The sequence below is a fragment of the Pelobates fuscus genome, chromosome 4 (assembly GCF_036172605.1).
Source record: "Pelobates fuscus isolate aPelFus1 chromosome 4, aPelFus1.pri, whole genome shotgun sequence".
In the NCBI taxonomy this organism is placed as follows: domain Eukaryota; kingdom Metazoa; phylum Chordata; class Amphibia; order Anura; family Pelobatidae; genus Pelobates; species Pelobates fuscus.
In genome coordinates, this window is record NC_086320.1 from 283,784,722 (window position 1) to 283,797,792 (window position 13,071).

At 42.0% G+C, this 13,071-nt stretch overlaps 1 protein-coding gene across 1 annotated transcript in view; it reads right to left on the bottom strand.

Annotated features, from left to right (window-relative positions):
• Window positions 1-13,071, bottom strand: part of ACAD11 (acyl-CoA dehydrogenase family member 11) — a 115,515-nt gene that overhangs the window by 58,677 nt on the left and 43,767 nt on the right. The window contains exons 11-12 of the mRNA XM_063452159.1: window positions 11,649-11,787; window positions 8,964-9,071 (exon numbers count right to left, since the gene is read on the bottom strand). Coding sequence (XP_063308229.1) covers window positions 8,964-9,071; window positions 11,649-11,787 — 247 coding nt within the window. The remainder of the gene's footprint in view (window positions 1-8,963; window positions 9,072-11,648; window positions 11,788-13,071) is intronic.

Consider the following 13,071-nt stretch of genomic DNA (forward strand, 5'->3'; position numbering starts at 1 on the left):
CTCCGCTAGCCACCCACCGAGTCGAAACCCCGGGACAGCTACCAATGCGACAGGCTCCATATAGGGTTCCGGAATCAGTCCGGACCCATATGAAGGCCGAGTTGGATGAAATGCTACAGCTAGGGGTTATCGAACCCTCAGATAGCCCCTGGGCATCGCCGGTAGTCCTGGTGCCTAAAAAGGACGGCACTACCCGATTCTGCGTTGACTACCGGAGGCTGAATGACAAGACAGTGTCTGATGCCTACCCGATGCCTCGGATAGACGAGCTGCTAGATAAGATGGCACGGGGTCAGTATCTCACTACCATTGACTTGTGTAAAGGATACTGGCAAATTCCGCTAGCCGAGGATGCCATCCCCAAGTCGGCGTTTGTCACTCCGTTTGGCCTGTACCAGTTTAAGGTCATGCCCTTTGGAATGAAAAACGCTCCGGCTACGTTTCAGCGGATGGTAGATCGGCTACTGGACGGCTTCCAGGAGTACGCCTGTGCCTATCTGGATGATATAGCCATCTTCAGCCAGACCTGGGAAGATCACCTACACCATATAGGGGCGATCTTAGACCGTATTGGGGAAGCCGGGTTAACTTTAAAACCTAGTAAGTGCCACATAGGTATGGCCGAGGTGCAGTATCTGGGACACCGAGTAGGGTGTGGGCGCCAGAGACCCGAGCCAGCCAAAATTGAGGCCGTAGCTAAGTGGCCTACCCCAAGGACCAAAACTCAAGTGCTAGCGTTTCTAGGGACTGCAGGGTATTATAGGAAATTTGTACCCGACTACAGCACCCTGGCCAAACCCCTGACGGACCTGACCAAAAAGAACCTCCCCCGACTTGTTGTCTGGGCCCCAGAGTGTGAGCAGGCAGTCCAACAACTCAAGACAGCCCTAACTAATGCTCCTGTGTTAACTGCTCCTGATCCAACTAAAAGATTTCTTGTCCACACAGACGCTTCAATGTTTGGATTGGGGGCAGTGCTGAGTCAAGTGGGAGCCGATGGCGGAGAACATCCCGTAGCCTACTTAAGCCGCAAGTTGTTGCCCCGTGAAGTGAGCTACGCCGCCATTGAGAAAGAATGCCTGGCCGTGGTGTGGGCCCTTAAAAAGTTACAGCCGTATTTGTATGGACAACCTTTTTCCTTACTCACAGATCACAACCCGTTGGTGTGGCTAAACCGTGTGTCTGGAGACAATGCCAGGCTGCTGCGCTGGAGTTTGGCGCTGCAGCCCTTTGACTTTACCATCCATTACCGGCCAGGAAAACAATACGGTAACGCTGATGGGTTATCCAGACAGACTGAACTCGAGAAGTGATCTGTGAGTACTCTCCCGGACATCCCCAAGCCGATCCGTTGGGATCAGACTGTGTATGCCGGCTTGGTTCTGGGGGAGCATTGTGGCAAACCTAGCCACTTCTGAACTATATTTATTGTAGGTTGTCCATAGGCTGAATGCATACTGTGTGTCCTTACCTGTATATGTGCTGTGTTATGGCCGTTCGCATGCTGGCAGCCGTACGCTGCCAGCATACAAAACATTCATTCGACGAAACACGGCTATCCCGGCCGTTCGCCGTACGAATGCGGGCTCCCCAGGTAGACCACCCATTCACAAGTCGTGTGGCACCAATTAACCGATTGCAACAATGTTGCAATCGGTAATTAAGGGCTCTCCTAGGTGGCCGCCGTTCGGCTACCGACCATGCGGCGGTCGGCCATCTTGGATCCTTTGTCTCTGCAGCGGTGTTCGGTCGTCGAGAGCCTGGAACTGAAAACGGCTACTCAATGATCCGAACACCGCTGGACTTCCAGAGCGTTCGGGAGTCCCGCGTTCGGCACATTCTGTTCCCCCTAGCTAGTCGGTACTTTTAAACCGAACGCCATGTTTTAATGTGTTTTGTGCGGCGTTCGGTCAATTCAGCTGGGATCGGAGCGGTATTCCCACAAAGTATGCGCTTCGACCCCAGCTATTTACCGAACGTTCGGTCATCTTAAAATACCGAATATTGTGGAAAATATGTATTTTAAAGTAAATTGTCAGTTCTGCTGCACGAGGGGATAATCCACTTAATCGTCCATTTTAGTGGGAGTATCCCTCTCGTGCAGCAATGCCTGCTGGGAAAAGAGTAATGCATGTTGGGAGAAATCCCCTGGATTATCTGTGAGGAAACCCCTTGCATGGGGAACTGCTTAAATATGCCAGCCTGTGAATAAACTGAGTTAGTTGACTCCCAAACTGTGTTCCGTCCGGTTATTGGGAGGATGGGGAATATTACCGTGCTTTCCGTTCTGACTGTGGATTTCCTGAGGATACCAACGGATATCGTGGACTAATGTACTGCATTCCGTTACAAAGCCGTAGAACAAATTTTGTTTAATACTCCATACTACAAATGACTGGCGTGGATATCACAATTTATTTCAATTGGCTATGAAAAAAATGTATTCCCTTCCATCCACAATTAGTCATGAGAATGCAGTTCAGAGAGAGTGCACTTTTTGGATTTGTAACCTGGGATACAGACTGATAGAAGCACGATTTTACACTATAGAAGTTTTAATCCTCCACATTTGTTTTTTTAATCCATTCCATACACACAATTCTTGCGAGTGCTACATAATATTTCCAATATGATTGAGCCAGAAATCTATTTACACGAAATGATGAGTTATTTCCTCAGCCGAGCATACCAGAAGCCATTATTATTGATAAAGAAGAAAAAAAGCTATGGACGCAGTCCATAAGTGTTTTAGAATGCATTCTTTGGACAAAAGTACATAAGATACTGGTCTGTGAGATGACGTACACTACTGCTCTAGAATTTTAAGAAAAATGTTATATTCTTTCTACGAATGGGTCATTACTTAAATCTTTTTTCAATCCACCAATGATTTCTTGCACAGAGGGGAAAAGTGTCAGCAATAAGCTAGTGTCAACAGACCCACAACACTGCGATGATAAAAATTGGCTTCAAAGGATTTTCATGAAAAGTGGTTGGTATTGCTGTTCAGGATGCGTATCTTGCGGATACATGTTACCAACTAAAAAGCTTTCTCATCCTCACAAGAATAAACAACACTAGCTTAAACACTACATTATGTGTCTATCAGATTTTGCCTTGTGGACTACATTACATAGGAAACAACACAGGTGTAGGCGCTCTCTAGAATGTATGGATGAACGGCAGCAGTAAACCAGCAGGACTTCCCAATACCTGCTATTACCCAGAAAGTGCAAAAAACACCTGATTACTATATGTTTAAGTGTATACCTCTATGGCCATATATATTGGCCCTTTAAGAATTTGTTATACATCTATAAAACCCATATCACTATATGTATAAGTGTATACCTCTATGGCCATATATACTGGCCCTTTAAAAATTTGTTCATTCATAATACCCTGACTACTATATGTTCATCTTATAATCTTTACTATATATGCAGTCATGTAAATAAACTAAGATTGGACAGCTCTCCATAATCATTATGTATATATAATTGCTTTTTATTTCTCCTTTGTTTGAGGATGCTGTAAAGGGTAGTGTTATAAACTACTCCCCCCACAATGCACCGCTAGTCGCGTGACGTCATTTCCGGGCGACGCACGCGACTACCGGAATTAGTAACATCATTAGGACTACACGTCCCATCAGCCCCTGCAGATTGCGTAACGTCACTTCCGGTTGGCGCATGCGACCGGCCGGAAACAGGAAGAGTGCACACACTGGGATCAGAAGACAGATGCCCTATATAAGGACGGAACTGTCATTCCCCACTATCTACACTTCTGAAGAAGCCCCTATTCGGGCGAAACGCGTAAAGTGGATCAAGAAGTCTGGACTTTGAATTTTGGACCTTGTATTTTCACTGGAGATTTTATATACAAAGGTTTTTTATTTTATTTTACAATAAAGTTGCAGTTTGTTTCCAGCTTTTTGATCTACCTCTCATTCCTGTGCACCTTGGATCCTGCTTATATCCCTTGGTGGGGATTATACCACCAAAAGCGCTCACCACCAGAGCAAGTTTAGTGCTCTGAAAATTGTAAGTAGGGTATTTACCCCTTGTTTTTTATCCCAATATTTATACATAATACACTATTGGATTTTCTCTGTGTTTCTATTTTATACACGCCTGTGGAGCCTTGGATACCAGATAACCCCACCATATCCTTAGACAGGGATTATACCGTCCAGGCGCTAATCAGCAGAGCTCTTAGCAGCTCTGAAAAGTGTGAGTTGGTCCTTCTACTGGTTCTTTATGTTATAGCACTATTGTATTTTTTTATACATTGGCATACTGCACTATTGTTTCTATTTTTATCCTTTAAGGTTCATATTTACTACCTCAATACTGGGACTACTTGTATGTATGTACAATTTTGTTTATACTATTTTTTATCTTGTGGCGCGGTTTACCACTTTGTTTATTACATAGGAAACATTGAACTCTACAAAATCGCATTAAGGGGATACAGGTCTGCAATTAACATAGCCTATAGAGATAGAACAGGAAGTCAGTAGCCAATCATTTTATCCAAATGGGACATTCTTCGGCCACTATGAAATTTGCATCAATTGACAAGGTGCCCCGCTGAAAAGAAGTGGGGATTGAGGAAGGTTGCTTTTACAAAGAGACACATGTTGGATTAAGACCCTTAATACACTTTCTCCATTTGGATTTAATAAGACTGTATCTTTTATGCCGTTTTTAGATACTCGCTAATTATGGTCGTATAAGAAGAAGCTCACTTTTGCTTTTTGTGTAATTGTAACAGGTCGAGCACATTTTGCATCTATAAGAAGCTTAGGTTATGTAAATCAACATTTAAACTAGGGCTCGACAAATCCCAGACACCAGGTCGCCATGGGACCAGAGCAGGGAAATCGCTGCCCATCTGCAGAAGTCACAGCCGGACGCCCACTATCACTCTCCCACAGCCAGGGAAAGCCGATCCACTCTAGCTCTTCCAAAGGTAGGGAGGCTGGGTGGACTTGGATAACATTAAAACAGAATAATTTGTGTGTGTTTCAGCGTGTCTATGAGTGTGTGTGTCTGTGTATGTGTGTCTGTCATGGTATGTGTCTGTATGTTTAGGTGACCAACCCCTCTCCGATCGCATGGTAATTTTACTTATTTTTTCCCCCACGTTGAGTTGGTCTCCCTGCGCATGGCCCATGCCTTTATGGCTAAGATCATCAAGCTTGATTATCTCAGCCAATCCAGTGCTTTCCTATAGGAAAGTATTGGAAAGTTTTTGGCGCAAAAAATGCTATAAACACAGTTTCCTGGTCAATATCAAATGATGAATATCCTTTGCAGAGCTTGTTCTAATTATTAATTGTATTTCCTTTTTGAGTTGGCTGCTCAGCTATATCAGATTCGGATATACAAGTATTCTATATTCAGGAGGAATTCTGAGACTGCAGTGTTACTTTAACACTCAACATAGGTTGCTTCACTAAACCAGAATGGCCAAGAGCTAAAAAAGGAACTCAAAATATTAGACCAAACAGTCAAGTTTGAAAAGTGTATGGAGTATTTTTCTAATAAGGCTTACTCCAGCCTAAAAATATGTCATGTGTAGTCACTTGCTGTGTATGATTCTCCTGCATCAAGTTTGCTGTATTTGTGTCCATCTGGATGCAGCCTCCCTGCAACTTACACCTACTTGCATTGTTTATTTCTAAAATGATGCAAACCTTTATTTTTGTTGTTGTACCTTTGACTCAGCATTATTGATGTGCATGCATCAAATCGTAAATTGAAGTTGATGACGTCAGGGTCTGGTTGTAGTTTAAACCCCTGCTTTCATAAGACCAGTGCCTGTTCATGGTGTTCAGTATTCCCCTAAGTACATTGGCTATTGTCTTTTGCTTTTTTCCCTGTTTTTTCTCTCTCCTGGTTTCTCTGACCTTGCTATGTTGTTGACCTTGAGTTATTCTTGCTAATGAGGTCATAATTGTTAGGTTTACCTAGTACTGTTACTTTCTGATTCTGTCTAAAAGTTTATGCTAGGCACTGTAACATGCCATTCTAGCGTTCCTTATTTGCCCCTTTTTAGGATGTTGGCCAATATGTTGCAGTAGACACTCTTTGAATTTGTGACACATTATCAGTTTCTGGCAATGCTCAATTCAGGGAATAAACCTGCATGTTTTAATTGCTATATTCTGTACAATTACACATTTCAACAGAGTTTGATTTCCATCAGTTCCAAGGTTTATCTAATTTACAGTCACTCAAATGCTTAGAAACATTTTTGCATTTACTTTCACTTATTTAAAGTTACAGATGTATTATGTTGTCTACTTTAACTACCCTCTTAGCCCACCAATTTATTACTTCAGTTGGAATGAGTGGGTTGAAAAGTTTGAGATAAAAGACCATACATCTGTCACGTCCTGCTCTGTTCTGTGGAATGTCTGGCCTTGGCTTCTAGTATCCAGTACTCTTGTTACAATTCTTGTTTAGTTTTTCTTGGTTTTTGGTTTTCTATTCTATGTCTGGTTTTCTTTATGCTGGGATTTCTGGGTTCATTCCTGTAATCCATCCCTGGGATTCCCAGTCTCCAGGTTTCATTTAAATGTTTGTTTTATGTTGCCACACCCGTTTTCCATCATTCACTCTGTTTCAGTGTTCCTGCAGGCAGCTCCTCAAGGCTTCTGCCCTTTCTTGCAGGTAAGTGCTATATATGTCTTTTGGTTGTTTTAGCATATATTAGGCAGTGTAGGACCTGCCAGATATGGGGTACATTGGCGTTGTTGGCAGGCTTATGCAATGTATGATCATATAATGTGACTAAATCCCCATGATTTCCATATGTAGTACTTAGTTATTTCTCCTCTTGTTTTGCCTTTGTTATCTTATCTTGTTTTAGTTTGCATCCCCAGTCCATGTACAGTCCTGTCTAGTCATGCCCATGTTATGTTTGTTTTCCTCATGTCTTGTGTATATGTTCTGGGTTTAGCTTACTATCCTTCTCTGGTTCTGGGTTCTACTAGTTCTGTCTTGTTTTCATGTTTGTTGCCTATCTCTAGTCTTGCCCTGTTTCTAGTACTGGATACAATCTTGCTGCAGAGCCTCCCTATTCAGCTCCTGGGAGGTCTGCTAATTTCCAAGCTCCTAGTTCCTGGTATCCACTTAAGCTGATTCGGGGTTCTGGTTGTGGCTGCACAAACGCTGGTGCTCAACACCAGGGGGCGTGCGGTTACCCAGCATCAGACGCTGCTAATCCACCTCCACGCTGTGACTCCTACTCTGAACATCAGGCATACTGGGTCCTGGTCCTGCTCCGCCGCCTGGATAGTGTCTGGGTCCCGGGCACCGGACCGCCACCCTGACAACGTCAATGTTAAGTTCTGCGTGAATTTAAAAGGCCACTTCAAAGTGGATTTACAACCATTCCTGTTAAACATCATAGATAATACAGTAACATGCAAAGAAAACAAAAAACACAACACGATAAGTAGAACTTTTCGATCATACGTTTGCTTTTTAGGGAAAGTAGGGAACAGACAGCAAAACCACCCTGGATTAGCAAGACAGTTGGCTGCATCTTTCAACGTCAAAGTTCTAAAGACAATCTCAAAAATAAACATGGTTTAAAGCTATTGCACTATATATAGAGTTTACGTTTTATTATTATTATTTATTATTAATATTAGTGCAGTGGCCATTCGCAGAATTGGAATACTTACCTTCATTAGTTTATCAAGGATGGATGATCTGTGATATTAGCTCAACTATAATGTTAGAATAAAAAAACCTTTGTTTGCTTCCAAGACTGATGACTCACATTGACATTAGTAGACTAGATTGACTGAATTTCCTTTATTTGCACTTAGTGGCACTCTATTTTTTTCAAAGCAAAATTCCCTTAAAGTTAGTGCAGAACAAGTCACTAATTGCTTCAACATTTTGTCTAATTAAAGTCTAATGATGGAAAATAAATTCAGCGTCTTTAGCCCTGGATTGCAAAATTTTATAGCATGACATTTCATGTGTAGCACAACTTTACATTTCTTTGTGTTGGCTAAACCCGTGCCTGACTTTTATTAAATGCATTAGAAACAGTTCTGGTACATCTGTGTCAAGCGGTTGTACTACACTAAAGCAACCGATAACCTAACAGAAGAAATCTCTTAATCCAATTTCTGTTCTAATTCTCTCATACACATAATAATGTATATTGTAACATCTTCACTCTGGAGATCTAACGAGGAGAAGCAGGAGGAAATCAGTAATGACATATTGTTGTAGCTCGGTGCTCTCAGTTTTTGTTGTAGCGCAGCCACACAAGAAGATACTCTTAATGTGCTCCTCAACAGCAGTGTTAATTTTGGCGTCAAATATCAATTTGGTTTTAGTCATAAATTTCTGACTAAAAAGCCATTTTAGTTTTAGTTGTATTTTAGTTATCTGATTTGTTTTAGTTTTAGTCGACTAAATCTTCTGGAGATTTTAGATGACAAGACTAAAATCTAATGGATTTAGTTAAAGCCTCTGTCTCTTTTGCCCCTTCCCCAGCCCCTCTGTGTCTTTGTGTCCTCCCAGCCCCTCTAGGTGTCTCCCCCAACCAAGTCTCTGTCGGTCTCTTTTGCCCCTTCCACAGCTTCTCTGTGCAGTATTAATTTTGGTAGCAAATTTCAATTTAGTTTTAGTCATGGTCTTTTGACTAAAATGCCATTTTAGTTTTAGTCATATTTTAGTTTTAATCAACTAAATTTCAAAAATGTTAGTCTCAACAGTACAGCATCTCGCATTATAGTCACAGATACCAATTTGCCTCAATTTAAAGGATTCCTGCTGCAAGGTGCCATTATGGATTATTTTATTTCGTTTTTACCAAACCGTGGTTTTGTTTGTTTGGTTTTTGCTGTATTTATTTTATCATGCTTTTATAGAGCAAGAGAGTAGAGATTGCTTAAAATTGTTTACAGAAATCTAAAGTACTCTCACCTGTCATGCAAAAACAAGACTGGATTTGTCCCGCAAGGAGAGGTTCAAGCCATTGCCTCTTCTGCTCTTCAGTGCCATACATATGAAGAACCTCCATGTTACCCGTGTCTGCAAAGAAATACAACTCAGAATTAACAAAATAGGTGAAAAATAACCTATACAAATGCTTTAGCATGGGCACGGTATGGTGTAATACACTGAATAGCTTTTAAAAATCGGTAAGAGAATGTGCTTTAATTTCTGCATGGAAAATACTTAGCACTACATACTTAAATTGTTGAGAGAGACGGTTCTTGTGATTCAGAAGCTTTCTGATAAGTAATGGAGATGATGTATTAATGATGTATGAATTTGCATCTCTCTCAATATAGGGAAAAAATAATTTAAAATGTTTGAAAAATATAGTTTATACTTTTATCAGAAAACTTTTCTATTGGAGCATACGTTAAAAACATAATCATGCTGTTTGCAGGAGCAGTTTTTAGTTTTCATACACATAATGTATGTCAGCTCATCGAGACCAATTTATTTTCTATATTATAAAAAGTGCAGCAATCTCATAGCATTTCATGTTACACCTGTAATCTTTTACGACTTTGAGTCATCAGCGGACGTTAAAGGAACACTATGGTCCCCTAAACAACTTTAGCTTAAAGGGACACTCCAAGCACCCAGTGGTCTGGGTGCCAACTCCCACTACTCTTAACCCTGCAAGTGTAATTATTGCAGTTTTTTATAAACTGCAATAATTACCTTGCAGGGTTAACTCCACCTCTAGTGGCTGTCTACGAGACAGCCACTAGAGGTCACTTCCTGCTCTATAGCACAGGAAACCTGTGCTAGAGCGTCGGAGTTTTCAATGCTTTCCTATGGGGAGACCTAATGCGCATGCGCGGCATTGTCGCGCATGCGCATTAGGTCTCCTCAGCCGGTGGGCTCAGGTAAGTGACTGAAGGGGTTTTCACCCCTTCAGTAACCGGGGATTGGTGGGTGGGTGGGAGGGAGAGGGACCCTCCAGTGTCAGGAAAACGGATAGTTTTCCTGGCACTGGACATTCCCTTTAATGAAGCAGTTTTAGTATTTAAATCATGCTTCTAAGGTTTCACTGCTCAATTCACTGCCATTTAGGAGTTAAATTACTTTGTTTCTGTTTATAAAACGCTTGCCACACCTCCCCTGGCTATGATTGGCAGAGCCTGCATGAAAAAACAACTGGTTTCACTTTCAATCAGATGTAATTTACATTAAACAATTGTAACTCTTTCTCTGTAAATTGAACTTTAATCACACACAGGAGGCTCTTGCAGGGTCTGGCAAACTATTACCATAGCAAGGGATAAGAAAATCTAAATTAAACAGAACTTGCAATAAAGGAAGGATAAACGTTAGATGACTCTATACAGGAAGTGTTTAGGAAGGCTGTGCAAGTCACATGCAGGGAGGTGTGACTAGGGTTTATAAACAAAGTGATTTAACTCCTAAATGGCAGAGAATTGAGCAGCGAGACTGCAGGAGCATGATCAATACACTAAAACTGCTTCATTAAGCTAAAGTTGTTTTGGTGACTATAGTGTCCCTTTAATATAAGCATCTTCTCCTCATGGGGGACTAAAAGGGAGCCCTCTATTCCCCACCTATACTTGACTGACTGGTCCCTCAGCCTCCTGGCAATCGGGCCTGCTGTATCCTTTCTGTCAGGAACGAGTAAGGCAGGTCACCATATATGGACACCGAGCAGTCTTTGTAGGTTACCATCCCCCGTATTCTGGATTGATTTAAGAAGTCTTCACCGCTATGTCTCTGGTAACTGCTATGGTGTCCCTTGGGGCCTCGGTTGGTGCTGTAGCAGACTTGCAAACACGGAACAGTGAAATTATCTGCGGGGTGTTAAAGCACCCCTTAATTCCCATAGAGGTGATCATCTCTTGGACGAATAGCAGTGGTGCCTCACTTCCCACCATCTCAGCGATACTGCAAAGGCGGATATTTCGGTGTCTGTGTTGGGCCTGCAGTGCGGCTATTGCCCGATTCAGGTGTTGTACCTGTTGGGTAAGTCTATTAATCTGGACATTTGTTTCTGATCTTCTGGTGGATGACTCCAATCTCGGCTTGGACCTCCATGAGGTGGGCCCTCCAGACTTGCCTCATTTCTATCAGGAGCCTTTTGATGTCACCCCTAAATGAAATTAAGTGGTCTGGGTGCTCCAGTGTTCCTTTAACCAGATTGGTCATCGGGAACATGGACAGAGATACACAGAGCTATCCACTTAACTACAAACTGGAACTGGAAAATTTTTTATCAATTTTACAATATTTAGGTGAAAATAGCTGTAACTATAGCGGATTTGGATTTTTTTTCTAAATGAGCAATTTTAACCTATAATTTGACATCTGGGTTTTAAATTCACTACAATTAGGAATATGGTGAAAAACCCTGACGCTTTGTGTGGAAAAGAGATCAGAAATATTGCTTTTTGAAATGTGGGTCAATTGCAGGCTCTGGATACAGGTATCTGTTGCTGTAATACTAAGAAGACTAGTACAAGTAGAGAAAAATGTCAAGCAGGAGCAGGACAAAGAAAGCAATCTGCAATGGTCAGGATTACCATTGTTGTGTACAGGATGTCCCTTTTCCTTGCTTTGTCCTATCTCGTGTAAAATGCATAAATACTAAAATATGATTACCTGGTGCTTGGCAATTAAATATTTCTGGGCCAAAAAAAACCTTTCCCGTCTCTTCTGCAATGAATGCATAGTCAGTCTGAGTAAGGCCGCTAACTGCCGGAAGGAACATGTTCCATAAACCTTCAGCTTTAGCTTTTTCCTACAAAATAATGATGAACACATCACACTATTCATTATGTAGCTAAAAGTGAGGGTGAAAAGTATTTGATCCCCTGCTGATTTTGAACTTTTGCCCACTGACAAAGAAATGATCAGTTTATAATCTTAATGGTAGGTGTATTTTAACAGTGAGAGACAGAATAACAAAAAGAAAATCCAGAAAAATGAAGGTCAAAAAGGTTATAAATTGATTAGCATGTCAATGAGTGAAATAAGTATTTGACCCCTTTGACTTAGTACTTGGTGTCAAAACTCTTGTTGGCAATCACAGAGGTCAGACGTTTCTTGTAGTTGCCCACCAGGTTTGCACACATCTCAGGAGGGATTTTGCCCCACTCCTCTTTGCAGATCCTCTCCAAATCATTAAGGTTTTCGTGGGTGACATTGGCAACTCAAACATTCAGCTTCCTAAACAGATTTTCTATGGGATTAAGGTCTGGAGACTGGCTAGGCCACTCCAGGACCTTAATGTGCTTCTTCTTAAGCCACTCCTTTGTTGCCTTGGCTGTGTGTTTTGGGTCATTGTCATGCTGAAATACCCATCCACGTCCCATTTTCAATGCCCTGGCTGAGGAAAGGAGGTTCTCACCCAAGAATTGACAGTACATGGCCCCGTTCATCGTCCCTTAGATGCGGTGCATTGTCCTGTCCCCTTAGCAGAAAAACAGCCCCAAAGCATAATGTTTCCACCTGCAGGTTTGACGGTGGGGATGGTTTTCTTGGGGTCATAGGCAGCATTCCTCCTCCTCCAAACATAGTGAGTTGAGGCCAAACAGCGAGATTTTGGTCTTATCTGACCACAACACTTTCAGCCAATTTTCCTCTGAATCATTCAGATGTTCATTGGCAAACTTCAGACGGGCTTGTACATGTGCTTTCTTGAGCAGGGGGACCTTGCATGCGCTGCAGGATTTCAGTCCTTCACGGTGTAGTGTGTTACCAATTGTTTTCTTGGTGACTATGGTCCCAGCTGCCTTGAGATCATTAACAAGAACCTCCTGTGTAGTTCTGGGCTGATTTCTCAATGAAGATCATTGAAACTCCACAAGGTGAAATCTTGCATGGAGCACCTGACATCTATTTTACAACTTATTTTGTGTTAATTCCATTTGTGAATAATCACACCAACTGTTGTCACCTTCTCACCAAGCTTCTTAGCGATGGTCTTGAAGCCCATTCCAGCCTTGTATAGGTCTACAATCTTGTCCCGGACATCCTTGGACAGCTCTTTGGTCTTGGACATGGTGGAGAGTTTGAAATCTGA